This window comes from Anas acuta, chromosome W (genome assembly GCF_963932015.1).
Source record: "Anas acuta chromosome W, bAnaAcu1.1, whole genome shotgun sequence".
Taxonomy (NCBI): domain Eukaryota; kingdom Metazoa; phylum Chordata; class Aves; order Anseriformes; family Anatidae; genus Anas; species Anas acuta.
The window spans coordinates 29,650,232-29,674,882 of NC_089016.1; the positions used below are offsets into that span (position 1 = coordinate 29,650,232).

Below are 24,651 nucleotides of genomic sequence, written 5' to 3' on the forward strand. Positions count from 1 at the left end.
ACAGGCATGTGGGCAATCACCATTGCCTCAAGCTAGTGCAAGCAACCCAGTGTCAGCAAAGACACAGTAACATTGCACGTAGACCAGGTACCACCGTAACAGTTGTACTCCGGTTTCCAGCAATATTGTACTACCTAATCTTACCAGACGAAGCTAGTACAGATACAACTGCAGAAGTTATAACCACAATTTCACTTTTTCTGTGCGTGTGCATAAACAGTGGGAAAAACCTGGGGCTTCTGCTTGTTCTGCAAATTTGCACTAATTACTTGCCCCATTTTGTCACTTTTTCAGGCTATGTGCTGCAGCACGGGTGGAAACATACATGTCTCAGTGCCATAGGGGGTTCTGTACAGGCTTCCGAGCTTTTCTCCAGATTGCAGTAAACTATTTCTATTCCACAGATATCTATCACGTCTGGATTAGCTAGAGTACATGACCTCCCTTTGAAATCAGTTTTTAAACAAAAGGCAAAACTTTGAACCTTGGGCTAAAGTTAAAGAATAACAGTGCTGGACACTAGATCAATACCTGGCAAATATTAGTTGCATGCAGTGGACAGGTGCCTCTCTGCTGTACTTCTCACTATTTCGGTATGCTAATGCAGAACGCACCCTTAGGTTTAAGGGTTTCTTTACACAAAGAAAAATTTAAAAAAACATTCTGAAGCAACTAGGGACTAATAGTTGGTGCTAACCTAGTGCTCTCTTTCCTCTGCAGTCCATCTGGAGCATAGAACTGAGTGTTACCTGACCACTAACAACATTTTCTGGCTTCTACCATCTCAGTCACTTCTTATGTCCCAGTGCTTTATTTCCATGAAAAACAGCTGTTAAGAATATTACCAAGTTTTAAACAGCTCTGATTCCTACTCAAACATGCAGATAGTTCCCTGCGATTATTTAATAATGATTTAAATAGAAATCACAGTAACATTTTGTTATCTCAACGACTTGTTACAACATACACATCTCAGACCGTATTTCTCAACTGTGCCTCCATGTTTAAAAAAAAAAAAAAAAAAAATCACACAGTCCAAATCATGGGTTTTTTTCTTCTTTTATAACAGACTTGACTATTTGACTGTGAGTTGGGAAACATCTTCCTTTTGCTCCTTTCTGCCTTTTATCTGTTAACAACTGTACCATCCCTAACGAGCAATGAGAAGTGTTTGCCAGTCACTCAGTATTCGGTGAGGATTAGTCCAAGAAAGAGGCAGGTACTGCTCCATTACAGGGAAGCAGCCCAACACAAATCAAACCGTTCCTCAGACCTGGATTTGACAAGTGCTCTCTTGCATTTTCAGTCTCTATGTAGCAGAAGCACATGCACTACAAGAGGTGCAGAGGTGCTGTACAGTAGCTGCTGCTAGCTGCAGTTTGGCAGTGTACTGGCATAAAGAACAACCAGAACTGGCGTAAAGAACCCCAGAAAGAAAAAATCTGTTATGTGGCAAAAACAGTCTTCCAACAGCATCAGCAAATCTAGCTTAGTATTTTCTGACTTCTGGTGATAAAAACATGACTTTCCATCCCCTGCAGTTGTAAGCACAGAGCCAGACTTTGCTCTGAGCAATACTGATAGGAACATTCCCTCCAATTTCATTCCAAAAAACGTGTTTTCTTAACGTTACCTTACACTTCCACAGCTCTCACTTGGCTCTACACGACGAGGAAGGGATGAAGAAACAGTGCCACAACCACTCCTGAGCTTCTTTTAGCCCACATTGAAAGTCTGAAGATACTGCATCCCTGCTCCTGCCCCTTTGTTCACAGTACCAAAACAAAGTTTATCACTAATATCTAACCTCAGCGGAAAGAAAAAGAATAGATGGAAGCAATTAAAAGCACTTCAGAGGGTATTTGTGATATATTCATTGCAGTTGAGGAAGTGACAGTTTCTTACATTTTGTATCCAGTGCTAGTTCAATCTACAGCAACTTTTACACAAGTATTTCTGGTACAAGTGCACACATCTGTCTCCCAGGAAAAGAAATGAGGCTACATAAGGAGCTTTAAAACACACACACACACACACAAAAAAAACACTCAGGATTGCTAGAATAAGCAGTACTTCACATCAAGCTGCACTTAGAAGGGAAGCAAATACAGTATTCGGAGGTCTTTATGCCTACTGCAAGCACAAATGAGAGTTACCTTGGAAAATCCAAAGCATGTTCAATCTTAACACTATCTAGCAACAACATCAGCATGAGTGACATTTAACAGAGAAAACTAAGGCTCATTTGACTGCCACAGAAACTTCAAATTATTCTGCTAAAGTAACTGTCGTCATGTTTTCGTGTTGGATTGTCAGTAAGAAAAAAAATGCCTTTTTTTTTCTTCTAAGGCCAGTGTATATACACATATATATCCATACCACCTCTTATCTGTGCCATAAGCATCTGTTTAAATATCTTTGTTTGAGCCGATCTGTCCATACACCAAAGGACAAGAGTCCAATGACCAGTCAGTCAGCCCACCTGGTCATCCGCTGAGTAGCTTGTTTGTCCTGGTTACTGATCTCTATTGGTGGGGCTAAAAACACCCAAGAACCTCAAACCGGGCAATCAGTAAAATCCTGTTGCATCCTGCAATGATATCCTGGAATCTACTGAAAGCTTCCTGTGTACCTTTGAGGAACTCCAGAGACTGAACTGACGACAACTGTTTCCACTCCCCATTTTGTTTCCTCTCCTATAGGTTGACATTTTGTTATATGAAGACTTTCCCCTGTGTCTCATGTCAGCCTCAGTTTTCTAAAAGTTTGTTAAATGTCTTGCAAATCCAAAAAAAAAAAAAAAAAAAAAGTATCAAGCAACCTTCCCTTCCCTACATGCCGTGGCATCTCTTACATTTGAGGTGCATGGTTTTCTTCTTTACAAGAGCAGAAAGCATTCCAACTCCTTCCCAGCATCAGCTTATCCCTCACCGCCAAACTTCTGTAATTTATTATATTGTCAGACATCTCAGACTACACATGTACACATGTTCCTAGAAGCAAAGTGGATCGCCTTCCTCCCCACTGTTTCTAGTCCGTCTAAAACTGTAACAAGTAAGTAATCAGCACGATCAATGAAATGCAAAAATCACAGGTCTGATTTTTCCACAAAAAGATCCTCAGGAACCCCCACCAGCTTTGTTGGGATAATCACAAAATCAGATGCGACTTGGCATGTGCAAGAATACAATACCCAGAAAATGGATTCCTAATTTGCTGGAATAATATACCTGGACAAGGACAACCTCTCAGCAGAAGTTCAAGCAGACATGGAGCTACCTTGAGTTCCACGTGTATCATCCCCCTTTGAGGTTTCAGCTTATTACAGCAACTACTAAGCAGCTGCTATGGCTAACAAAACACCCTTGCCTGTAAGTATATTGCTCAGAAACCATTTCAATGCAGTTTACATATCTTTTGTGTTCCCAAAAGCTATTAATAGACACCACCAAAAAAAAAGTTTAGCTCAATAGTCAGCAAGTCAGGCACCAAGACTCATAGATCTAAAGTAGATCAAGTGCAAGGATGAGACAATGTTTTATCTCCAAGTATTCTGAGCATTCATAAAGCATACAATGGTGTTTATGTAACAAAAGAGAAGAATCAGGTTATTTGGTTGTGAAAGAAAGAATCAGCAAATCTAGGTTTCTCTGATAATCTTTTGCTCTACCCTGAGTTAGGGCACCATCACCCAAGTGAAGATTTCCCAGAAGCTATAGCTAGCAAGACTATAAATAAAAAATAAATAAACCTATGCCCACCCTCAAGTCTTGAAACCTGGATTTTCACATCACTGGTTTTAGTAGATCAATCAAATAAACTTGTTACAAGGGTTATACATGAAACACGTGGAAAAATTTGTTCTAAAAAATAGCTGAATTAAAGAAACAGAAATACCAATTTGCATTAAAAACTAAGGACATAATCCAATATTCATCCTTTCCAATTAGTATTCTATCAATAGGTGCTGGACTAGAGAACTCAAACAATGCATAGTACCTTCCCCTGGTCTGTGCTCAATATTCTCTGTTCCCCTCATGTTCACAACCATATCCGAAAGCTGGATTTGAAGAAAAACACACCTTCATGCCAATGAAATAAAAACAGAAGCATAGTAATTCTAAATAACACTTGAAAAGCAACATATTTTAATTCAATCACAACATTCATGTCAGCTTTCAAGAATTAAATAAAAATGCAGTTAGAGATGAAATAGAAACTTATTTAGGTTTGCAATTTCCACTTGAGCCAAAGTATTTTGCCAAATGATATGCTTCAGGAAAAAAATGTGTTTGTAAAAACCTCTCTGTGTTGAACTGAGGTGCTTCAGGCAGTTCTCACGAACCTGTGGACACCGACAGATACTGTACCACATGCTCCTTCTAACAGAGAGAGTCCCTCATCTTCACACTTTCCAGTAAAATCCTTTAAACCATACAATAACTGTCTGTTGTGGCAGAAAACAATTGTGGCAGAACAGATGTCCCATCCCTGGAACTGTTTGAGGCCAGGTCAGACAGGGCGTCGAGCCACCTGATCTGGTGAGAACTGTCCCTGCCCTTTTCTTCGTTAAGGTCCCTTCCAGCCCAAGCGGGTGATTCTATGCAGTGGGGGGAATTCTGGCCCCACGGCAGCCAGCAGGAATTCTGCCAGCAGCGCTACCCCAGGGCTTTCCCCCAGACATTCACCAGTGCCTGTCACAACCGAGGCCATGATGACTGCCTGCAGCTCCCTGCACAGGTCCCTGATCCAGCAGCATCAGCTGCCCCAAAAACAAGCAAACAAAAAAAAGCCACCAACAACAACCACCACACACATAGAGAAGGAAAAAAAAAAAAAAAAAAACCCTCACTAAAAAGCACTAAAACCCCACTACATGCTATGGCAGATCAGCTACTAGCACATTTAAAGAATGAAATTCCCACTGTTTCCTTGTGCTCCCTCATCAAGCTCTTGTTTGCTTTTATTGGAACTATAAAATCCGTATGGAAGAAACCCTCATTTTCACTGTTCCACACAGCACTTCAGACGTTCTGTTTCCATTCAATCAGCAGGCAGCAGGATCATAGCACGGCCTGGGTTGAAAAGGCCCTTCAAGATCACCTAGTTCCAACCCCCCTGCTCCGGGCAGGGTTGCCAGCCACTAGAGCAGGATGCCCACAGCCGCATCCAGCCTGGCCCTGACTGCCTGCAGGGATGGGGCATCCACAACCGCCCTGGGCAGCCTGTTCCTGTGCCTCACCACCCTCCGAGTGAGAGCGCATCGGGCAGTGCTACCAGCCCCAGCGATAAGCATGTGGACGAGCACGTGCTGCACACCCAGCCCCTTCACCCGCTGCTTCCTGCAGACTTCCAGAACAGAGCTGTCTGCACCTGTCCCGCTCCGTAGGAAGCTCCCCTGATTTCAGTAGGTTGTTGTTCCAACAACACAGCACCTCTGAAATGTTTTAGCATACAAACACTTGAAAGAAAGAACTTATATTCTGTTTGTAGGTCCAAAAACAGGCAGCTGTGTTAAGATTTCCCATGGGAAGCTTCGGGCCAAAGAGCAGCTGTTTCAGCTGCTGTTACCTTGCTCAGTACCTGGTACTTCCACAGCTGATGCACCAGATCACATCTGGCCAAGCTGAGAAGCTGTGCAGTCTCTCCCTGGGGAGGATTTCAAGACCCAATTGGATAAAGCCCTGACCAGCTTGGTCTGACCCTACAGCTAACCCTGCTTTGAGCAGGAGGTTGGACCAGAGACCTCCTGTCATCCCTCGCTACCTGAATTAAATCAGGATCTTAGGATCTTACTGTTGCAGCTACTCCTCAGCAGTCTTATCATCTCAGGGAACAACGCTATTTTCTCATTGCTTCTTTAGGAAGAAACCAGACACAGTTAGAAGACAGATAACTAATCCTGCTCAGGTTTTTCAGTGCAGTTCTGGACACAGCTTGTATTCTTGAGATCACATTAACACAGTCCATCCCATTTTTTCCCTTACTTTCACTTAAAATCTATTGTAATACACAACCGAGGTAGCTTGCACACAGACCTTTTACTTGTGTCTGGCTGAGTTACTCACCAATCCTAAATTAAAATGGAACTTTATGTTCCACCAGCATTTAGGAGTTGTGAAACAAACTTAATCTTGCTACATATATCACTTAGTTTCACGAATCGCCCCAGTTCGTTTGTTCATTTACCTGAAGTTAAAACAGGGCTCTGACTTACTGCTTACAGAGGGCTGATAAGAATGATTAATATTTAACATTCTCAAGTTCATGTATGTGAAATGGCTCAAACAAGCTATCAATGAGAATATCGTAGCTTAAATCACCAGTGACACTGGAAATGCATGCACATTTTCCCCACCAGAAGGCATATTTCACAATGTTAAAATACACGTTCTCCCTGCATCAGTGATCATGTCTTATTAAAGCATACCTCAATTTAGCATGCCATCAGGCTGCCAGGAGAGTCAAAGCACTGCAGTTACAAGCTCTTTCACTCCAAGAACAGCACTGTGCTCACAAAACTGAGCAGCCTAACAGCTGTAACAGGAGAGAGCACTACTAGTGATCTAGTGATTGGAACTACTCACAGGTGTTGAAGCTGCAATAATTTTTCTAGCAAACAGACACTGCCAAATACCACCATGAAAAATTAAGTCCTATCACAAGCGTAAACAGAAGACCAGAGCTGACAAGTCCTGGAGAAATAATACCCACAGTAACAATCAAATCAAAGAGAAGACTTGCTCTTGATACATTTCAGACTGAGTAATCTTTAACAAACTCCACAGAAAGGGTCTATTCTGACCCCAGAGCAGCACATAGAGCCTGTTGTTTTGGCAGAGTGGATACAAATGCCACCTTTGTACACTGCCATACTCAGCATGCAGTTTCAAAGATAGCTGCAGTAGGATATTGTTTGAAAGTAAGCTGGAAAAACATCAGCTAAAGTCAGCAGAAAATAACCCACTCTCCACTGGGGATAAAGACTAAGCTTTGCATATGTGGTGGGTTTCTTGTTTTGTTTTCTTCCAGTCATAATAAATTTCCGCAGAAGAAAAACAAGTTTTGAAGAGTATTCTAGGAACATCAGGTGAGTTCCAATTTCATTTCATACAGAATTTATCCAGCAAACAAAAATTTAAGAATATATTCTGCTTACCGGTTAAAAATATATAATTTCTGAATCCCTGAATAAGCCATGAAAGTAAAGTGTTGAAATGACTACAAATTGCATAGTTTAAGAACCTTCACTTCAACAAGAAAATAACTATTTTCTACTTATTCTTTATATAAACTCAAGCCTATCTTCTACGTAGGAAAAGAGTTTAATCTACTTATATTACTAAAACAGCAATTGAACATGTTGAATTGATTTCCAATACAACAGAAAAACAACAAACGTGGAAAGTGATGTTTTATTTTATTTTCAGTAGAAACTTTTAAGCTTTTAAAAATAAAGGCCAGAAAATTCAAACTTCTTCATCTCAAGACAACTCCTCTGAGACTAAACACATATTTCAATAAGTTTGCATGACTTTAAAAAAAATTGTAGCTTAGATATGTGTGGGGTTTTTTTTTTATTTGTTTGTTTGTTTTCTGAGAAACAACAAGAAGTTATCAGTGATTCTCCAAAAGACGAATGTCATATTGCATTATGGGGCTCTGAAGTATAGTCCCTATACGCACTATTGCAGGCTAATCCTGTTTCCAAAAAAATTACTGAAACATCTCAGTTGCACTTCCAAATAAAAATATTTTTGTTTCAAGATATAAATATTTCAAATGGCCATCTGTTGCAAACTGAACTTGCAATTTTCCTCCCCACTCCTCCACATTGGTGTTTTAGGAACTAGTTTGCTGGTCAAATTCATTTCCTTTTCTAACACTAATAACAAAGCAATGAGATAGTAAGGAGAGAAGCACAGAAAAAAGGAAGATGTTTCAAATTAATTTGCCTTTCAAATGCATTCTGAGCACAACGCTGTATAACCTGAGAAACTGCTGCGGCCATGGCAATAAATTTAAAGTTCTGGACATCTGAATTGCTATGCGGTTAGAGGCAGCCAATTCCCACTATTTGCACTTAAGTCCTATTAACACCAAAACTGCCAGGTGTCTTTAAAAGCTCATACACTCAGCCATTTACCACCCTATCTAGGATCAAGGAGGCAGTAAGAAACTCTTCCCATTTTACACTGAGTTCTTCCTTTCAAAAACAAGCCTACATTTGCACGCAGGCCAACAGAGTATATGAATATACATGAGGAAGGACCACAATACTGCACATTTCCTTTCTTATAGCAAACATTTCCTGACAAGGTACAGGATAGCATGTTCTCAAACACCATCAAAAGCATGCCTGTTAACATTGAATATTAAAAAAACGATTTTTAAAAAGGTGGTTTCTTAGACTCCAAAGTTATGGTATGCTACACCAGATTTCTGTAAGATACCAAGAAGCATTTATGTGTGCTACCATCTGTTGCAGGGTAACAAGTCCCTGAGGTGAACATTGGTTAAGCATGGTCCATGGGGTAGGAAAGTGTTATCATTTCTTGGGAACCTGATACCAGTGGAATCTGCCCTTGTTAAACCCAGAATAGATCAGTTACCAGCATACTTACATACATATCAGTAAGTTTTCCAGCATTTCATTCATGTATGTCTTTGGAAATTACGTAGCTTCACTTTTGGAAGTCAAGCACTTTACCCAACACATTGCTGGGACATGAATAGCTAAGCCTCATTGATCAACATTGATTTTGGAATTACACCTCAGACAAGTGTTTTTGGGAACTCTGTGCCATGCTGCTCAGTTAGAAGACCGCAAATACAGAGCATTTCCAGAAGCCAATGTGAAAAAGTTTGTGTTACTCTGTCCTGAACAGTCTCCTTTCTCCAATACACAACACAGAAACTGCACATGTAGCATAGACCCAGGTTATCACACCTACCCAGACCATCTGAACATAGGATCACTTCTTATTCTATTAACCACAAACCTTATTTATCCACCCTTGGAAATTTTAAGTCAATTGTCAGGCATAGAGATTGAGAGGGGAGGGGGGAAACACAAGTTTACTGGTGATTAACTTCAAATCCAGCTGTCTTTCTACAATCTATGGATACACATTCTTAAAAAAAAAAAAAAAAAAAAAAAAAAGTAGAATCTGATATATGCCAAGGGAACAATGACTCCTGAAGTTTTAATTGCTGAATATTAACACTTCAGAGTGACCATATTACAAAGATGATTAGAATCTTAGAACAAATCTTTCCTGCTTTAATTGTCAATTGGAAACTTACTCCAGCCAAGTCAGTCCAGATGAGCAGTTGCAATAATTCTAGTGCCATTACTATCCAGTAAATTTAATACCCAGTGCATAGGTAATCTGTTACAATTTAACAGAGACTGTTCTGATGACCTATCTGCTTTGAATCCAAGGATTCAGAAGTCTCTAGAAAAGTCTCCAAGCCACCATCGCACACACTTTTACTGAAGACTTACTCATTTCTCTTTGTCTCAACAACAGTAGAACTCCTAAACCCTACTTCAGCAGCCAGCACATTAACAATTCCTCTTCCAATATTTTTGTTAAACGATGCTGCAATGTTGCCCAGAATTGCCAATACTTCATTTTAATTTGAGCTCAAAATCCATATTTTACTCACCTGTTGTTTCTACATGCGAAGTTATCCACAACACGCAAACTGCATAGATCTCACTGGCCAGGTTAAAGGATGCCATTCAGGCTTCAAACTGAAAACCAGCTTCTGCTTCCCGAAACAATATCCCTTCCATAGCGTTCTCCAATTACCAATATATCAAAATTTTCTTTTTGAAAAAGATCTATTTTCATAGAAGCAGCTGCTTTCTTTTTCTTCCTGCTTTAGTCCTTGTTCTCTTTTCCCCGTAGAAATGTCTTGCAACACATGAAGAGAAATTATGATGCCTGACTCTAGCCACCTGCATTAATCTGAGCAAAGAGGGACAGCTGTGCTCGATGCTTATCCCCTTCCCTTACACACACCCTTTGTGGCAGAAACATGACTACTCAGACAGACTAGAAAAAGAAACAGCAGATTGTTTTTCTGTGGCCTTGAAATCGAGGTTTTGTGACAAGTATCTCAGTTCAGCAGAGCTATGGCATCCAGGACTAGAATAGCCACATGAAATTCAACTTCATGCTGCATAGGACAGTGAGTAAGTCAACTAAGGAACACTACTACCTGAGGAGACTAAACATGAGATCTATGTAAAGATTACATTTAGCAAGTGAAATGTCTCCAATGTCATATAACAACTAACATTTTTTGATTTTGTCCCCGCTTTTTGTCTCCAAAACATTGATATTACAGCCACGTTATTTTTGCTTATTATAACAGACGTCGAGGAATAACAAAGAGGGGAAAAAGCCCTGCTAAGCTGCATTTATGTACCCTTAACTTGGCTACTTCTTGGCTCAATGCACTCCTGCTATATAGGTCAATTCTAGAGAGTTCTTTTTCCAGTCACCATGTGGCCAGAACAAGTTCAAACTGGTAGCAAAAGGATGGGTTAAATTTTCAACACAGAATTATGAAAACAGTGTCATGATTTTTCAACCAATTTCCGAGCCTGCAATTTTTATCAAAAGACAAAAATAATAAAAAGCAGGCCAAGCCTATGCTGAGCTGTACTGGCTGAAATGCTTCACCTGAAGTACAGTGGGAAACAGAGGCAAAGCACATGGTGACCACTCATATCCAGAATGAACTTCACCACTCACAGAAAAGTTAAAACAATGATTAATTAGAACCGATTATAGCAAGCAATCAGTGCCAGGCACCCTTTCCAGCCTACTCTACAACATTTTCATTATCTGCTCTGGTGCAGACAACCGGAGCTGAATTCACCTGCAGGGTGCTTTTCCCTCCCGTGGGTGGTCAGACCGTTCCCTCCAGAAAGGGACGTTCTGGGCTCAGCTGCCCGGGCCACCAAGCCACAGCCCCGCCGGGCTGCAGAGCGCTGCCTCGCAGGCCACCAACACTCACCGTGTCCTCTGCAAGCAGGTCCAAGCAGGCCAAAGACAGCTGCAGTGAGATGGCTCCGAAGGGAGCAGAAAACACAGGCAGAAAACGTGCATCTCCTCCCTGCAGAACACAGCCGCCAACTGCCCCCAGCGCAGGCCCTGTGTCGGGAGGGCGCCTTCCGGAAGGTTCCGCTGCCTGCGAGGGTCGCGCCCACGCTATTTTCCCTCTCAGGCGTGTGAGTGGGGGGTAAAGCCTGCAGGTAAAAATCCGAATCATTCCTCTGCTGGGTGTAAAAGTATCACACAGATACAACGACACTGAACACACACGAGCAAAAGTTAGTAAGATGTTAAGACCTTTTCCTCTGTGGAACAAGCGCTAACTTTTGTTTTCTTCTCTTTTCTGACGTAGGTGGCATTGGCCACTACCGAGCAAAGATTTGACTTATTGTGGCAAATTCTGAAGGCAATAACACTACTGGGATTCAGAGGGATTCAGACTCCAAAATGACTTAGAGCTGTAGTCTTGAAATGATTAGCCCATGCTTACTGATCAAAGATTACACTTTCTGGACCCCATGTGTGGAACATGTCAGTATGTACCGCAGTACGGAAAGAGTTGAAATTGTGGGCAAGAGAGAATTGGTGGTACAGATCTCTCTGATCACAGAAACACTTGTTCTACTAAGTTTTATGTGTTTAATGACTGGCAGACCAAAATAAATCATACAGCAGCACAGTGAACCGATACTCACTGACCCAAATTCAGAGTACCAGTTTGTATAAGGCAGGGGCAGGGCAATTTTGGGGCCATTACCACTCAGTGCTTGCAGCTGGCTGTATATAGAGGGGAGGTCTGCAGACCTCCTGGTAGCATCTAGGAAGAAAGATAGGTTACAAAAAACTTATCTCACATTCTTTGTAAATGTCCATTACTAAATAATTTGATCTGCTGAGATTCACGATTTATAGGGCTAATGCTTTGCCTGAAATGCATAGGTTGCAGAAGTGGTTGGCAGGAAAAATTAAGTTCTGTGTCTTTGATAGTATCTGATTGTCTGAATGGTAATTAATTGATTGGTAATTAATTTCTCAGATGAATGGAAGCAATATCACTGACCTCAGCAAAAGACTTAAAGCTAAGAAGCAAGTAACAACATTTTCTGAGGGAGCAGTATTCTTGGTGGGTGAGGAGTTGCTCCTAGGGTTAGGTAAATGAACACAGGTTTTCTGTGTTAGCCATCTGCTTACAACAAATTACTTAAATTCTATCCACAGCTGTTTTGCTGGGGGAACACACAAATTTCATGGATGGTACATTGTTAGTTGGACTTTGTACTAATTTACTTAATCTGAAGATAATCCTCAACCTGAATTCTTTGTGTCTGATCTGTCAGATGGTGAATTGTCGTGAGGAATGCCAGGATGATCTAGAACTGATGTAATGAGTTTGATGATTGGGAAATTCAAATCAATTTCGTTTACTGAGCCCCAGAAGTAATCAGGAGAGATCATGTTTTCCAGGTTAAATACCTTTGCTCTACTTTATAATGCTTTAAGTTAATCTTTCCCTATCTAGTAGTCAGAATGACCAGCATAGGTAATCTTTAACCCCTTGCAGTTGACTAACAAGGGTCACAACATTTTCACTGCTGTAATTTAAGTTGTCCTAGCGCTATATATGCCTTACCTTTGCCTATTATATTGCAGTATTAGTGCCAGGAAAATGTGCTTCCTTTAATGTTCATGAAGGTTGTTGCCTCTGGGATATTGTAGGAATTTGTAATAAAATGATAAACAAATACCAATTTTGCCCACTTCTAGCCCAGTAATTCCTGTAGCAATTTCCTCTCACAAATGTAATGGTCATACACTAAACTGACAAAAATCTGAATAGCTCTACAGAAATTAGTATGTTATAGCAAAGGGACAAATTCATATACAGCATTAGTTTCATGTCATTTTTTTCCATAAAATGATGTGGCCTAAAACTTTGACCAAGATTAGTCTGAAAGTTTTAAACCATGCCCACAGCTGGGGAATTGTAAAATTTTCCATAGATAAAACAGCCAACTCCAGCTCAGTTTAATTCTAAAGGCATTCACTGTATGCTCATTAAAGATAGAGGCAGAGTAAAGCCATAAATGTATAGCTCAAATTCTCAGTATACACCATCAGTATAACTGTTAAATTCTGAGGCTGGTAATCTAAGTAAGCAAAGTAAAATAAAATGTTTAAATATCTATTCCACAGGACTGCAGGATGGGAATCTCCTTGGACTGGTGCCTCAGTAATTTCCCTTTAAATCTCTACATCTTTAGGCATCACATTTTTCAGACCAGAATCTCAGCTGAGGGTCCAGTTGCCCATCTCCTTCATCCCATTGTGAAAAATTCCCCACATGGAAAATCCAGTTTTTATTTCTGTGGTAAGTTATCATTCCCACAATTTTGCAGTTGTTCCTTCATTCTTTTCACATGGAAAGCACTTCATTCCTCAGATATCTATTTCACACTTCATATCCTCCATATTACATATAAGAAAAATGATAGGAAAGAATTCTTCCATGGACCAAATTTCAGTGTTTGTACAGTGACCCCTTAGTAAACAGGAGCAAAGCACATAAGATGGAGTCAGACAATCACAGAATTCTTCAGGTTGGAAAGGACCTTTGGAGGTCACAGGGAGTACTTCTGTGCTCTAAGCAGTGCCAACTTCAAAGTTAGGATGAACTTCGAAGTTAGATAATTTTGCTTGGGGTCATACCTACATTTTTTCAAGAGAAGAATTTGGCTCTTGGATGAATGTGCAGTGTGTATTGCATTATTTGTCCTTGTGTCACCTGTGCTGACATTTAAACAAACCAGTTCTTTTTTTTTCTTTTTTCTTTTTTTTTTTTCTCCAGAATTTCCAAATAATTTGGCATTTAATTTCACAGAATTGGACCAAAACCAGTCTGCAAAAGTAATGAATGTTGCAATGCTGTTTCAGACTCTCATATGTGGCTTCATGTGTACTTCATTTACAATTGCAGATTGCCATTTTGAAGAAAAGAGCTTTTATACAGAAACACATCCCCCAAAACACTGGGTAAGTGGTGTTTCTTTTGTGCACAGAAATGTAGCACATTTTAGTTTTTCTCTATTATTTTTGGAGAACAGGAAGACATTTTGTTTTATTTTTGAGATGTTTTGTCCTCTTTTTATTTATAAGTTTATTGCCAGATACCTGCTGTAGGTGTATCTTCATATTTTCAGAGCAGCATGTGTTGTTTGCACCCAGAACTCTGGTATAATTGTACAGGTAATTTTTCAGTACATTTTTCTCCCTAGACTTGTTCTAGTACTATTAGCAGACTATGACCTACTACTAATGCTGCTGCTTCTACTATTAATTCCATCTTCTTTATGCTGTGTGCATGTACATATCCTGGTTAAGACACTTCTCACTGAAAACAAGCATTATCAGTACCAAATGAAAAGCAGTCCCTGTGTCAGCAGGTTTCCTGAACAGACCAAAGGCAGAAGGTAACACAAAGGCTGAGAGCACCATCAAAAAGCTCTAATCACTGTGACCCTTAAAAAAGACAACAGTTGTAAATGGGGGTATATTTTGCCTAATTTTAACGCAAGTCTGTTAGTAGTAATAATCATGTCACAGTCAGGTCTCACTGCACAAGATGTCTGCATACACAAAGAATATACATACATACAAATGCTGTAGATCATATCCTGATCTTTTGGAAGTTAGTGGGAATGCTTCTAAAGACTTTAATATATCCTGTTTTGGTTGATATTAAGCGATCAGATGACTGTGATACACTCCAGAATTTTCCCAGTTGTCTCAAGTTCATGTCTTTTTAAGGATAGAAAATGAGATGGTATCAGTACATGCAAGTAGCTGCACAGCCAGCTGAGCTTGGCAGGTGGCCATGGTTTCCCTTCTCATAGAACACCTGAAGTTAGACAGCACAGATTACAGGTGCTTCTAACCTACGAGTAAGTGACTAGGATTGTGTTCTTACAAAATTCTTAATTTCAATAACTTTCTTCAATACTCTATCATATAGAGCAGAGTATTAAAGTCAACACTCAGGCATGTGCTTTTTTCTTTTTCTGTCTCATTTCATTCTCCACTTCCCTACTACATGTCACCTGTTAGCACTTATCATTTGTACTTTGTGTTAATTAAAAACTTTAACAAAACTGGAAATGGTACAGTGACATTGCTTTTACAACTAAGTTGAGAAAAATATGTCATTATATCCCTAATAATGATGCTGCAGTTTTTTCATAAGGCAAAAAAACTATTCTTGACTGCTCTAAATATAGCTTCTTTATTGCACAAAAAGCACAGTTACGCACCTTTCTCTTTTATTCATGTCTGTAGCCATTATTATATTATTAGTGTATCTGAGACTGGAACTACACTGTGATTAGGCAGCATTTTTGTCATTAGTGTTCAGATAGGTTTAACTGAAGTCAGACTTTTCCTCAATCTCATAGGTGAGTTGGAAAATGAAACTAATTACAAATGCAATGGACTCTTGCAGAGTTATGAAAATTCCTGCACAAAAAGTCAGTAAATCAAAATAAAAAGATTGGTAAAGTCCGGCAGTGAACATTAAGATTAGACTGATGAATTCACTCTTGCTACAAGTAAGTAATTAATATGAAGACCTAGTAAACACTTCATCCTGGGGTTAAGGAGAACAAGCAGCTGAAAAAAAAAAAAAGCATTTTTCATTTTTCCCTGCCCACATATGCCATCTCTAAAGGGAGAGAAAATGGAGCTTTCAAGGATTTTTTTCCCCTGTTCTTCAATCTGTTTGACTGAAGATGACTCTGGCTCTGTGCAGTGAGGGCCATCTCCCACCCCCAGATCAATATTTTAATATGTCTTATCAGAAAGAGAATGAATTGTTTACTTTAAAACCTCAGGATCCCATAAAGGGCAAGGCAAAGGTGTCCACTGGAAACAGAGGCTTTCAACAGCTGACCACTGCTGTGACTCGTAAAAGAAAACCAAGATCTGCAATGATCAGAATACAGTGATAGTCATCAAAATGTCATACAACAGAATCTCAGTTCTGACACATCCTAACGACACACCATGGGATCGTTTGCTAGTCGTGTGAGATGGTAAGTGCTTTCCTGTGCTTGCTTCATGTAAAGAAAATGAAATGCTAACATGTACTAACAAAAAGTAAATAGTGTAAATGAGTTTTGAATAATAAACACTTCAGCATATCAAGATGTCTGCAAATGCCTGTGGCTTGTGTAATTTAACAGGATTAATGTCTTGTACATGGTGATCTCAGCCTGCACTTTCTATTAAAGAGATTAGGTAGCTTTAGGAAAAAAATTAAGTTGGTAGTAAGCACGCCTAGGCTTCACCAGGGTTACAGGAATGCTTCCAAGTCTGAATATATAAAAAGGACAATTTTTGTGACCCATATTCAGATACTTCTTTAAAAATTCTTTTGTTCTTCACAATGATCTTCTCAACTGGAATATTCTAGTAGTATTCTTTATATGAACATCTAGCAGAAGAAAAGCAAAAAGTAGGTTTTTCTTTTTCTGTGCTGATTATTTTTTGCTTTCTCCCTGTGCTAATCTGTTGTTCTGAGTTGCAGTACTTTTAGCTGGTGGCCATTTCTTTCTTTCATTACCTTTTGTCCATGGAAATACTCCTGTTGAATTGCTGGCAGCTTCCATGTAGTTGTGGAACTATAAAACTGCCTGCTTGTAGTTATCTGGCTATCTACTGACATAAACATTTCACAAGAAAGCCTAAAGGCTCATCTGCCAGTTCCCTGCTGCTGCTCTTGGCACTGTATATGTCAGTGACTGTCCAACTTTACCTTAGCGAACTTAGAGTAGGATCTTGTGTAACCTTTCTTCTCTGATGCAGATATAATGCCAAGTAAAATGTGCATGGGGAAAGGGGGAAACCACTTATATGGTTATGGTATGAGTTAGAAAACAATGTAAAGTATGTGTGTCTATTTGGCATTAATTTCTAATTATCACCAGCTAAAGCATAGACACATTTATTAAAAATAGTCTCTGGACCTCAGCAAGCCACATCCTGACTAGACATAATGTGTTCTGGGTGTGACTGTGTGTCCCGTCATTAATTCAAAAAACTCAGTGCCATTTTGATGCACAGGATCTGCTGCATATCCTTTCCTTCTTTTGGAGGTGACTCCTTCATAGCCGTGATTTCACAGTGGCCTGACCTGTCTGTGGATCTGCAAATCTGTCCAACCACTCTGCATATGCATTTCCCCACAGCACATGCAGACTCAAAACACAAAGTCAATCAAAGATAAAAAATATTTGGAAAAGTTTTGGCCCTGCCCAAGCATTTATAGGCTTGCTTCTTTGACAAAGGTGGGAATGATGGAGCATTTGTAATAATCATGTTCAAAACACAAAACAATCTGACAAGGTAAGCAGCTAGTGGCAGTTCATTTCTCTGCTATTTACCAGCCAAGGGCTGCTCAGAACTCAGCTCATGCTGCCAAGTCACACTTACTCTGAGGTTTGATTACACGTACTTGTAAATCGGTAGTTTTACTGGTTCAGAGCTCCAATGAGTCTGCACCAACCGATCAACACAAGTTGAACTACATGACATTTACAAAGAAGTTTCCAAAAAAGAGATAAAGTTGCATCAAAAGGTAAGGATTGCAAAAAATACTTTTGTTACACTGTGCAAAGTATGCTGGTGGTTCAGTTTTATTCAATATATGTAGGCAGCCAGCTAGTGTGTGAGTTAGTGTCTCTCCTCTGCTGACACTGTAACTTTTGATTGCTGTGGACTACAGTGAGCTGGATTTCCCTACCTGATGATCTACGTATAAAAATCAATATTTGGAAGCCTAGGCCCTTATCCTTAAACATTTTCTGTTGCAGTTCATTCCACTTTCTCAAGCCAGGGCTGCTATTTTTGTAGTGCCCCTCAATCCGTGTGTCACCTGGAGAGCAGATTTCTGTGCGGGAGCTTTTCCTGCAGAGAGCCATGTCCTACTCCCCTCTACCTCCAATGCTTCAGCTGACCTAGTGGCAGTCGCCCATACACAGGCTCTTATTTTGGGGCACACAGACCTCTGCTTCTCACAAACTGCAGCATGCCCTGATTTGAGCTAGGGAATGCCTCTCCTTAAAGCTGATACTTAAAGTAATGACCACTTGGTCTGAACAAGTACAGAACTGTGATTTCCCTCCATAGCTGTACCACGTTCAGCTGATATGCCTCAGTTCTGTCAAACATATTTTACAAACAGCTGATGATAAGAGATTTATGCCTCTCCCTTTTGTTTCTCAGCTGGAACGTACGATGGGAGTGCTGACAGCAGACTGGGAATAAAGCACAGGTGCTAAGGCTGTTACTGTGTGAGAATGACACATCATCAGGGGAGTGAATTAGGAAACATTAAAAAACCGAGACTGACAGGAAGGCTAAACCCATGGGAGGAGTTTTGAGGATCTGAGAAGTCTACCCATTGAATGATTTAACTTGCTTAACGTTTTCTATTGCTAAAATGCTATCGGATCCAGAAGACTATAAGAAGGTGTAGCTTTCTTATATATTGGCAGAAAATGATCCCAAATACATAAAAATGTGAATTCATTTACTAAGCATAAAAAATTAGATGGATGTTTTAAAAGTATTATACTAATATGTTCTGTTCTCCTGACACAAAAAGACAACTCCTTCCCCTCTCAGGAACACATCAGAAGGGTGCTTCCAGCCAGTCCATACAGCATTTTTTCTGAGTTAAAAAGTTCAAGCCTTCAGTAGCCACAAGAAACCATTGCTGAACTAAGCACATATAAAATCTTACCAAATTCTTAAAAAACTGAAAATTAATATTTAATGTACTCTGCTCTCCCTGAAAGAGTTTTTTTTTTTAATCCAATTCTAGGGGAGTATAGGACTTACATTCCATAGTTCTCCTTTTTCTTGAAGTTAGTAGGCTTCATTAGTGTTATCAATTAGTAATTTATTTTGTTATTGCTAATAATGAACGTTCACTAGCTGGCTTGCACTTTCACAAAGCTACCTTCTATCTGCACAGGATACCTAATGGTTTCTAATTCTAATGTCCTCCCTTCTCTGGGCTCCTTCTCTATTTTCTCTGCTGCTTTGCAGTATTCAGATGTGATCATAACATCCAACTGAATACCCATGGTTTAAGAAATCACCGTGCAGAAGATGATACCCAGTAACTTTTTGTATGCTCTTAGACCACTCCTCATGAATAGAATCTTTTAGTTTCATTTTTTTTAATACTTGCTGAGGATGTGCAGAAAAGTTACTCGACTTGCAGGTTAAACACAGAAATGTACTCTGTCTTGTCAAACAACAACAAACACAAAAAAAACGTGAAGAAGAAACAATAATCGTGTACCTTAGTTACACCGCTTAATTCACTGTTGGATGTGAAGTGTCACAGAAGATCTTGCACTGAATGAAACAGTTGGAAGAGAAGACCAACTTGCTGTCTAAGTAGGCTGGTTCTAAAACACTATCAAAAACAAGTATATGGAAAACAAATATAGTCTTTAGCATCATGACTCTGATCTAACGTACATCCATAGAAGTCAAGCACTTATTCTGAGTTATCTCCATCAATAAGAGAAAGGTGCAAGACCCTGCAGAGAATGCTTCATCCCTCTCTCCATAAATTTGTCTCTTAGGACAGCACTGATGACTTTCTAAAAGTGCCTGTCAGTTTCCTTTGCCTATAAAGGCACATTTAAAGCTACTTAGCTTTCAGATGTCTACAGCTAGCTGAGACAAAAATGCTGTATCCTATCATCTCCCACTTCCTTGGTGAGAACCCTGATGTGCCACATTAAGTATGCATACTGATGGTCTTTTCTCTGTGTTTTGCAGATCTTTGAAGTCTCCATGCTGAAGTCTGCATGTGTACATATTACTTCTTCCATGGACTAACAGTCTACTAGGAGAGCTGTGGAGTGTGACAATGGTGTTTGTGTCCAATCTATCAAACGCCATTATCACACTAAATAGCTACTGGTAGATCAGACATCAATTCAGAAAAGTATATGAACTGTAGCAATACATTCTCCTACTGTGCTGTGGAATAAATAAGCTTTCTACATGTCAGGATGACTCCTTTTACAAGTAAACCCACAATAATACGTGGGAAATACATAAGTGTACATTTCCAGATTCGCATTGTAAAGCACACAAGAATCATCTGAATCACAGAATCATAGAATTCTGAAGGGATCATAACACCAGTGTTGGCAAAGTGGATTTCATTGCAGTCGATGCAGCTGTAATTACTCTACCTCTGCAAAACAAGGCTGGCTTGGGATTTTCATTTGCCTGTTGGATTGACCATGACAATAGAGTACTGAAGCCAGTTACCTGATGTAGTCAAACCCTGGCTCTTATTTTGGCACGCCATTCAAACATACAGGTTTCGAACATTAATTGACTGAGATGCTTGTAACACTTTTCAAACAGAACACCTTTCAAAATGTTGATAAAAAGCTATTACACCCAACTGGAAACAACAATTATTCACGTTTCAAATGCTTGCAGCTTTGTTCCCTTCCATATCACAACTGTATATACAATTTCAGCACTACGCTCAAGTCCGCCATTTTATGTTCTGAACCTGCTGTTTCGGGAAGGGACATAATTTCCACATAGAAGTTCTCCTGAAAGCTTTTGTGAAGAATAAGAATCAACTGTGGGAACTTTCAAAGGGATTAATGAAAGCCAGGAACAAACAATGTAACAGGGGGCCTAAATTCCATTAAATAATCCAAGATTTAGGTTCACAGGATATTGTTTTCTGATTTGCAAAGAGTGGTAACCATAATTCAGCATGTTCATGGTTCATCAGCATGTGCCAAATTTCGATTGTTAAGTAACCAGGCATACGTAATGAATAGGAAGCTTCCTATGGCTGTATTTAAGTGATGTGTAGCGTGCTGTTGGAAGATATATTTATCCTTCATATATTATACAGCATTTCCATTTGCAACCAATTTCATTACAGTTTTTCCCAACAGAATATGCTCAGTAGGTTACTTAATTTTATTCTCTAAACCTTGTTTTCTTCCAGGAGTTATTGCGGTGCAATAGTCATTAGCAATGCATACTGCTGAAAACTAACAGAATAACTACAATATTGTATAGTAAAATTCAGTTCTAGTCCAGACTTTTGTAAAAAGAATTCTCAGCACCTCAAATGATAATAACAACCTCTGGACTTCACAGAGAAACACAGAGCAGTTTTCCTACACCTTATATATATCCTAACTGCTCTTTGTAGTCTCCTTTTTCTTTTGTTTTCATCTGTTCTGGAAACCTGCACTGCCCCTCTGCACAGGTACCTGATAGAGCAATAAAAGTTATCTGAATGGAGAATAATCCTGTGGCCTCCAGACTAACCAGTGCAGGAACACTCTTGCGTAGGGAAGAATACATGTACAAAGCGTACTGCCTACAGGGAGAAGGAAGACTGTAAGAAAAAAATGAAGAAGTGAGGGTAATTTAAAAGTCAAAGTTCTTGTGATTTAAATCATAGGAACTAAGAGATGGACATTATCTCCTGAGCTCTTCCACACAGAGTATTATTTAGTGTTTTGTCCAGTACATTTCTAGTTATTTCAAGGATGTTAACATTTACTTTTTTAAATAAAAATATATACTCCAGAATGTATAAAAATGTGTAAAAATTTCCTTTGTAGCCTAGTTTAACTAGGGTGATCTTGTCAGCAGTTCAGTCCCATCTTCAAAACTGAGTTTCTGAGGCAGTAAAAAATACACAGCTAGATACAAAGCCTGTTGTTTTGTAGCTTCAAAGTGGTTACACACTAGGCAAAAATGAGAAGTTTAAACCAGGGATGGCCCACACCTGTGTGCATGGAGTATACTTTATTATTAGCCATACACAGGAATGACTGCACAAACAGCTCTTCTGTTCAGGAATAGTCCTGATGGTACAGGTTCTACAGAGTGCCAAGGCTAGAGACAAACACAGTGCAGACATTGTCACCTTTTGCCTTCTGGATCTTACCAGTGTCGTTTCAGCTTGCAGTTCCCCAGATCCTGCATTCCAGAAGCACAGATCACCCCAGATGGGCTGACAGCCATTTATGATGAGTTGCTTTTTTTCCCCCTTCCAATCCAAAATAAACATCAGGCACAGTGACAAGGAAAGGGAAGGAGCAAAGTCAATGGAAGGAGCAAAGAAAATATGAAGGAGAAGCGGGAGTGAGATGGTGGACAGAGGAGCACAGAAAACATGAAGCTTGAGGAGCAAGGTGCTTCAAAGGTAGAAAAGGAAGGTGGAGGTTCAGACCCGAGCTAGGTCAGTACCATATGAAGGAGACTTTATTACCTTTATTGAGGGACAGCTAAAGCTGAGAGGTAAGGCCAAGAACACAAGTGAGAACATGTAAACACCCAATGAACACAAAGACTTTGTTAACCCTGGTCCAGCATCAATCATGCTAGAGCCAAGGTAACTCCTCCAAAACCATTTTTGTAGTGTCACACCCAGCAGTGCCCTAGGTTCTGGGAACACAGTGCAGCAGCACTAGCTGTGATACTACACAAATCCTGTTCAGCTGCATAAGGTTTAGCTCTGTAATACAGCTGTACTGATTTCTGATACATTCTGATAGCTGTACTGATTCTGGATATATTGTGACTCCTTAGTAGTCACACGCTGGCTCAAGGTACCTTTCATGTTCCTTCAGAAACAACTCTCACATAAAAGCCCTTGTATTATTTGAGTTGAAAATGTTTCAAGGTATTGAAATACTCTCCATCTGTAATGGCTTATTTCAGATGCTAGCTGTTTGGCAACATGCAGACTTCAAACCTCTACCTTACAATAGGTTTGGTGCAAGTGCAAAAGGACTGTGCCACAGGGTTAACTGTAGAGTCAAAGAAGTTTTCCTGGGAAGCAAGGAATTCTATGGAGAATCACACATTGTCCATTTTTAAGATGATGACATCACTTTGTGAGAAACTTAAAGATCCTAGCCATCTTTATGTAGGACAGAAGGCACAAATGTCCAATCGAGAATAACTCTGTCTTGTATTGAAAGACATGTAAGTAGGGAAAAATATTATCAGAATAGGAATATAGCAGTACTACAACATGCAAAGATCTGGGAGAGAAAACAACTTTTCCAGAGCAGCCTGAACAACAATACTGTGCAAAACTTTTACTAAGTGGCATCTTAAATATTTTGATGTTTACACTGCAGCTGAACCCACAGTCTCACAGGCAGAGACACACGGAAAAGAAGATGTTCTCCAGCAACCCATGGTGCACTCAGAGGCCATGACTCAAAGCATACAGATACCAATACATAGAAGGGTTGTAAGACAATCCAGGCAGATGGCTTAATTTATCTTCAAAACCTTGCCCTATTGTTAAATCTCAGGTATCTACGCCATAGAATCAGCTCCTTTTTTTGTTGCTGGCATCAGCATCAGGATGACTTCAAAATAACGTCATTAGTAAAAGACCAACATTATCCTTCCATCAGAGCCTTGGTGCCTATCACTATTACATATCCTCAAGAGAAGTTTTCACAAGATGGGACAGTGCTACTTAATGCTCCGAAGATATGAAGTCTCTAGGTTCTCTTGCTTTCTTGGGCACTGTTTTCTTAATAGTCGGTGAGTTTGGTAGAGTTTTGCTTTTCGTGGATGTTGGTTTCCTCTGTTTTTGATGAGTGGATCGGAGAGATTTCAGCCCCAGCATCTCACAGTACTTATTGCACTGGTGGAGGGCTCTGAACTGCTCAATGAAGGAAATGGAGCAGTTGCCTTTAAAACCTTTGTATCTGTAGCAACAAAGAAAAAAACAAAGCCAAATGGGATTTCAAGATTAATTTTCAGCACAGGGGAGGCAGAGTATGACTGTTGACTCAAAAGCAACTTGACAATATTAAGCAAGTCTCTTCCACCCATGCTGTTTTGAGAAGCACTAACTCACAGATATGCAAAGTGAGCCATTAAGATGTGAAAGAAACCAGGTAATAAGCAGTGACAGAAGACAGAAAAGGGCTGAAAGGGCTTAGCTCTGCAGCCTGGCTATTCTTTTTCATTTTATTTCATTGGTAACATAATTGTCTGCTGGCTAACTTTTCCTTGGCAATATACAAATGAAATCCATCATACATCATTCTCTATAAACAGTGTTTTTTGACTACCAGGAAGAGACAAGGTTGCAGCAGGAGGTGTTGTCAGAACTGGAGGCTGTTTTCATCCAAGCATGTAAATAACTTCTCTGCTATGCTCTTCCCTCGCTCAGGATTTGACTACAAGATCTCCCGGAGCCAAGCCTCTTGGGGAAGAAGGATGTAAGGAGGATTCCTCAAGAAAGCAGCCTCATCCAGCCTTCACAGTTCTCAAGCCACCAACTATCTCCCATTGCTACCTCTCCCTTCTTCAGCAGGCTAGAAAAGCCAGGGAGAAGACAGAGCACATACTTCCCTCTTCTGGTTGCTGTCTTTCCCTCTGGTACCTGCTTTTTAAGCTGCATCAGCATTTCAATGGGCGCAGCAGCTTTTTAAAACCTGCACCTGCTTTTGGAAGGAGTCATTTTTGGCCAGACTGACAAGGC

At 39.9% G+C, this 24,651-nt stretch overlaps 1 protein-coding gene across 7 annotated transcripts in view; it reads right to left on the reverse strand.

The window, feature by feature from the left end:
- The window catches only part of ALPK2 (alpha kinase 2), a 79,041-nt gene that overhangs the window by 15,620 nt on the left and 38,770 nt on the right, over positions 1-24,651 (reverse strand). For 4 of the 7 annotated variants that reach the window (XR_011090697.1, XR_011090698.1, XR_011090699.1 and 1 more), the window contains one exon: positions 11,035-11,266. The exons of 1 other annotated variant lie outside the window; for it this stretch is intronic. Coding sequence is in view for 2 of the 6 variants with exons in the window: in XM_068665145.1 (XP_068521246.1) it covers positions 23,635-23,869 (235 nt within the window). In the remaining 4 variants the exon portion in view is untranslated. Of the gene's footprint in view, positions 1-11,034; positions 11,267-19,431; positions 19,549-21,926; positions 23,870-24,651 lie in introns of those variants that run through there. 2 more of the 7 variants (XM_068665146.1, XM_068665145.1) reach the window with 2 other exon arrangements.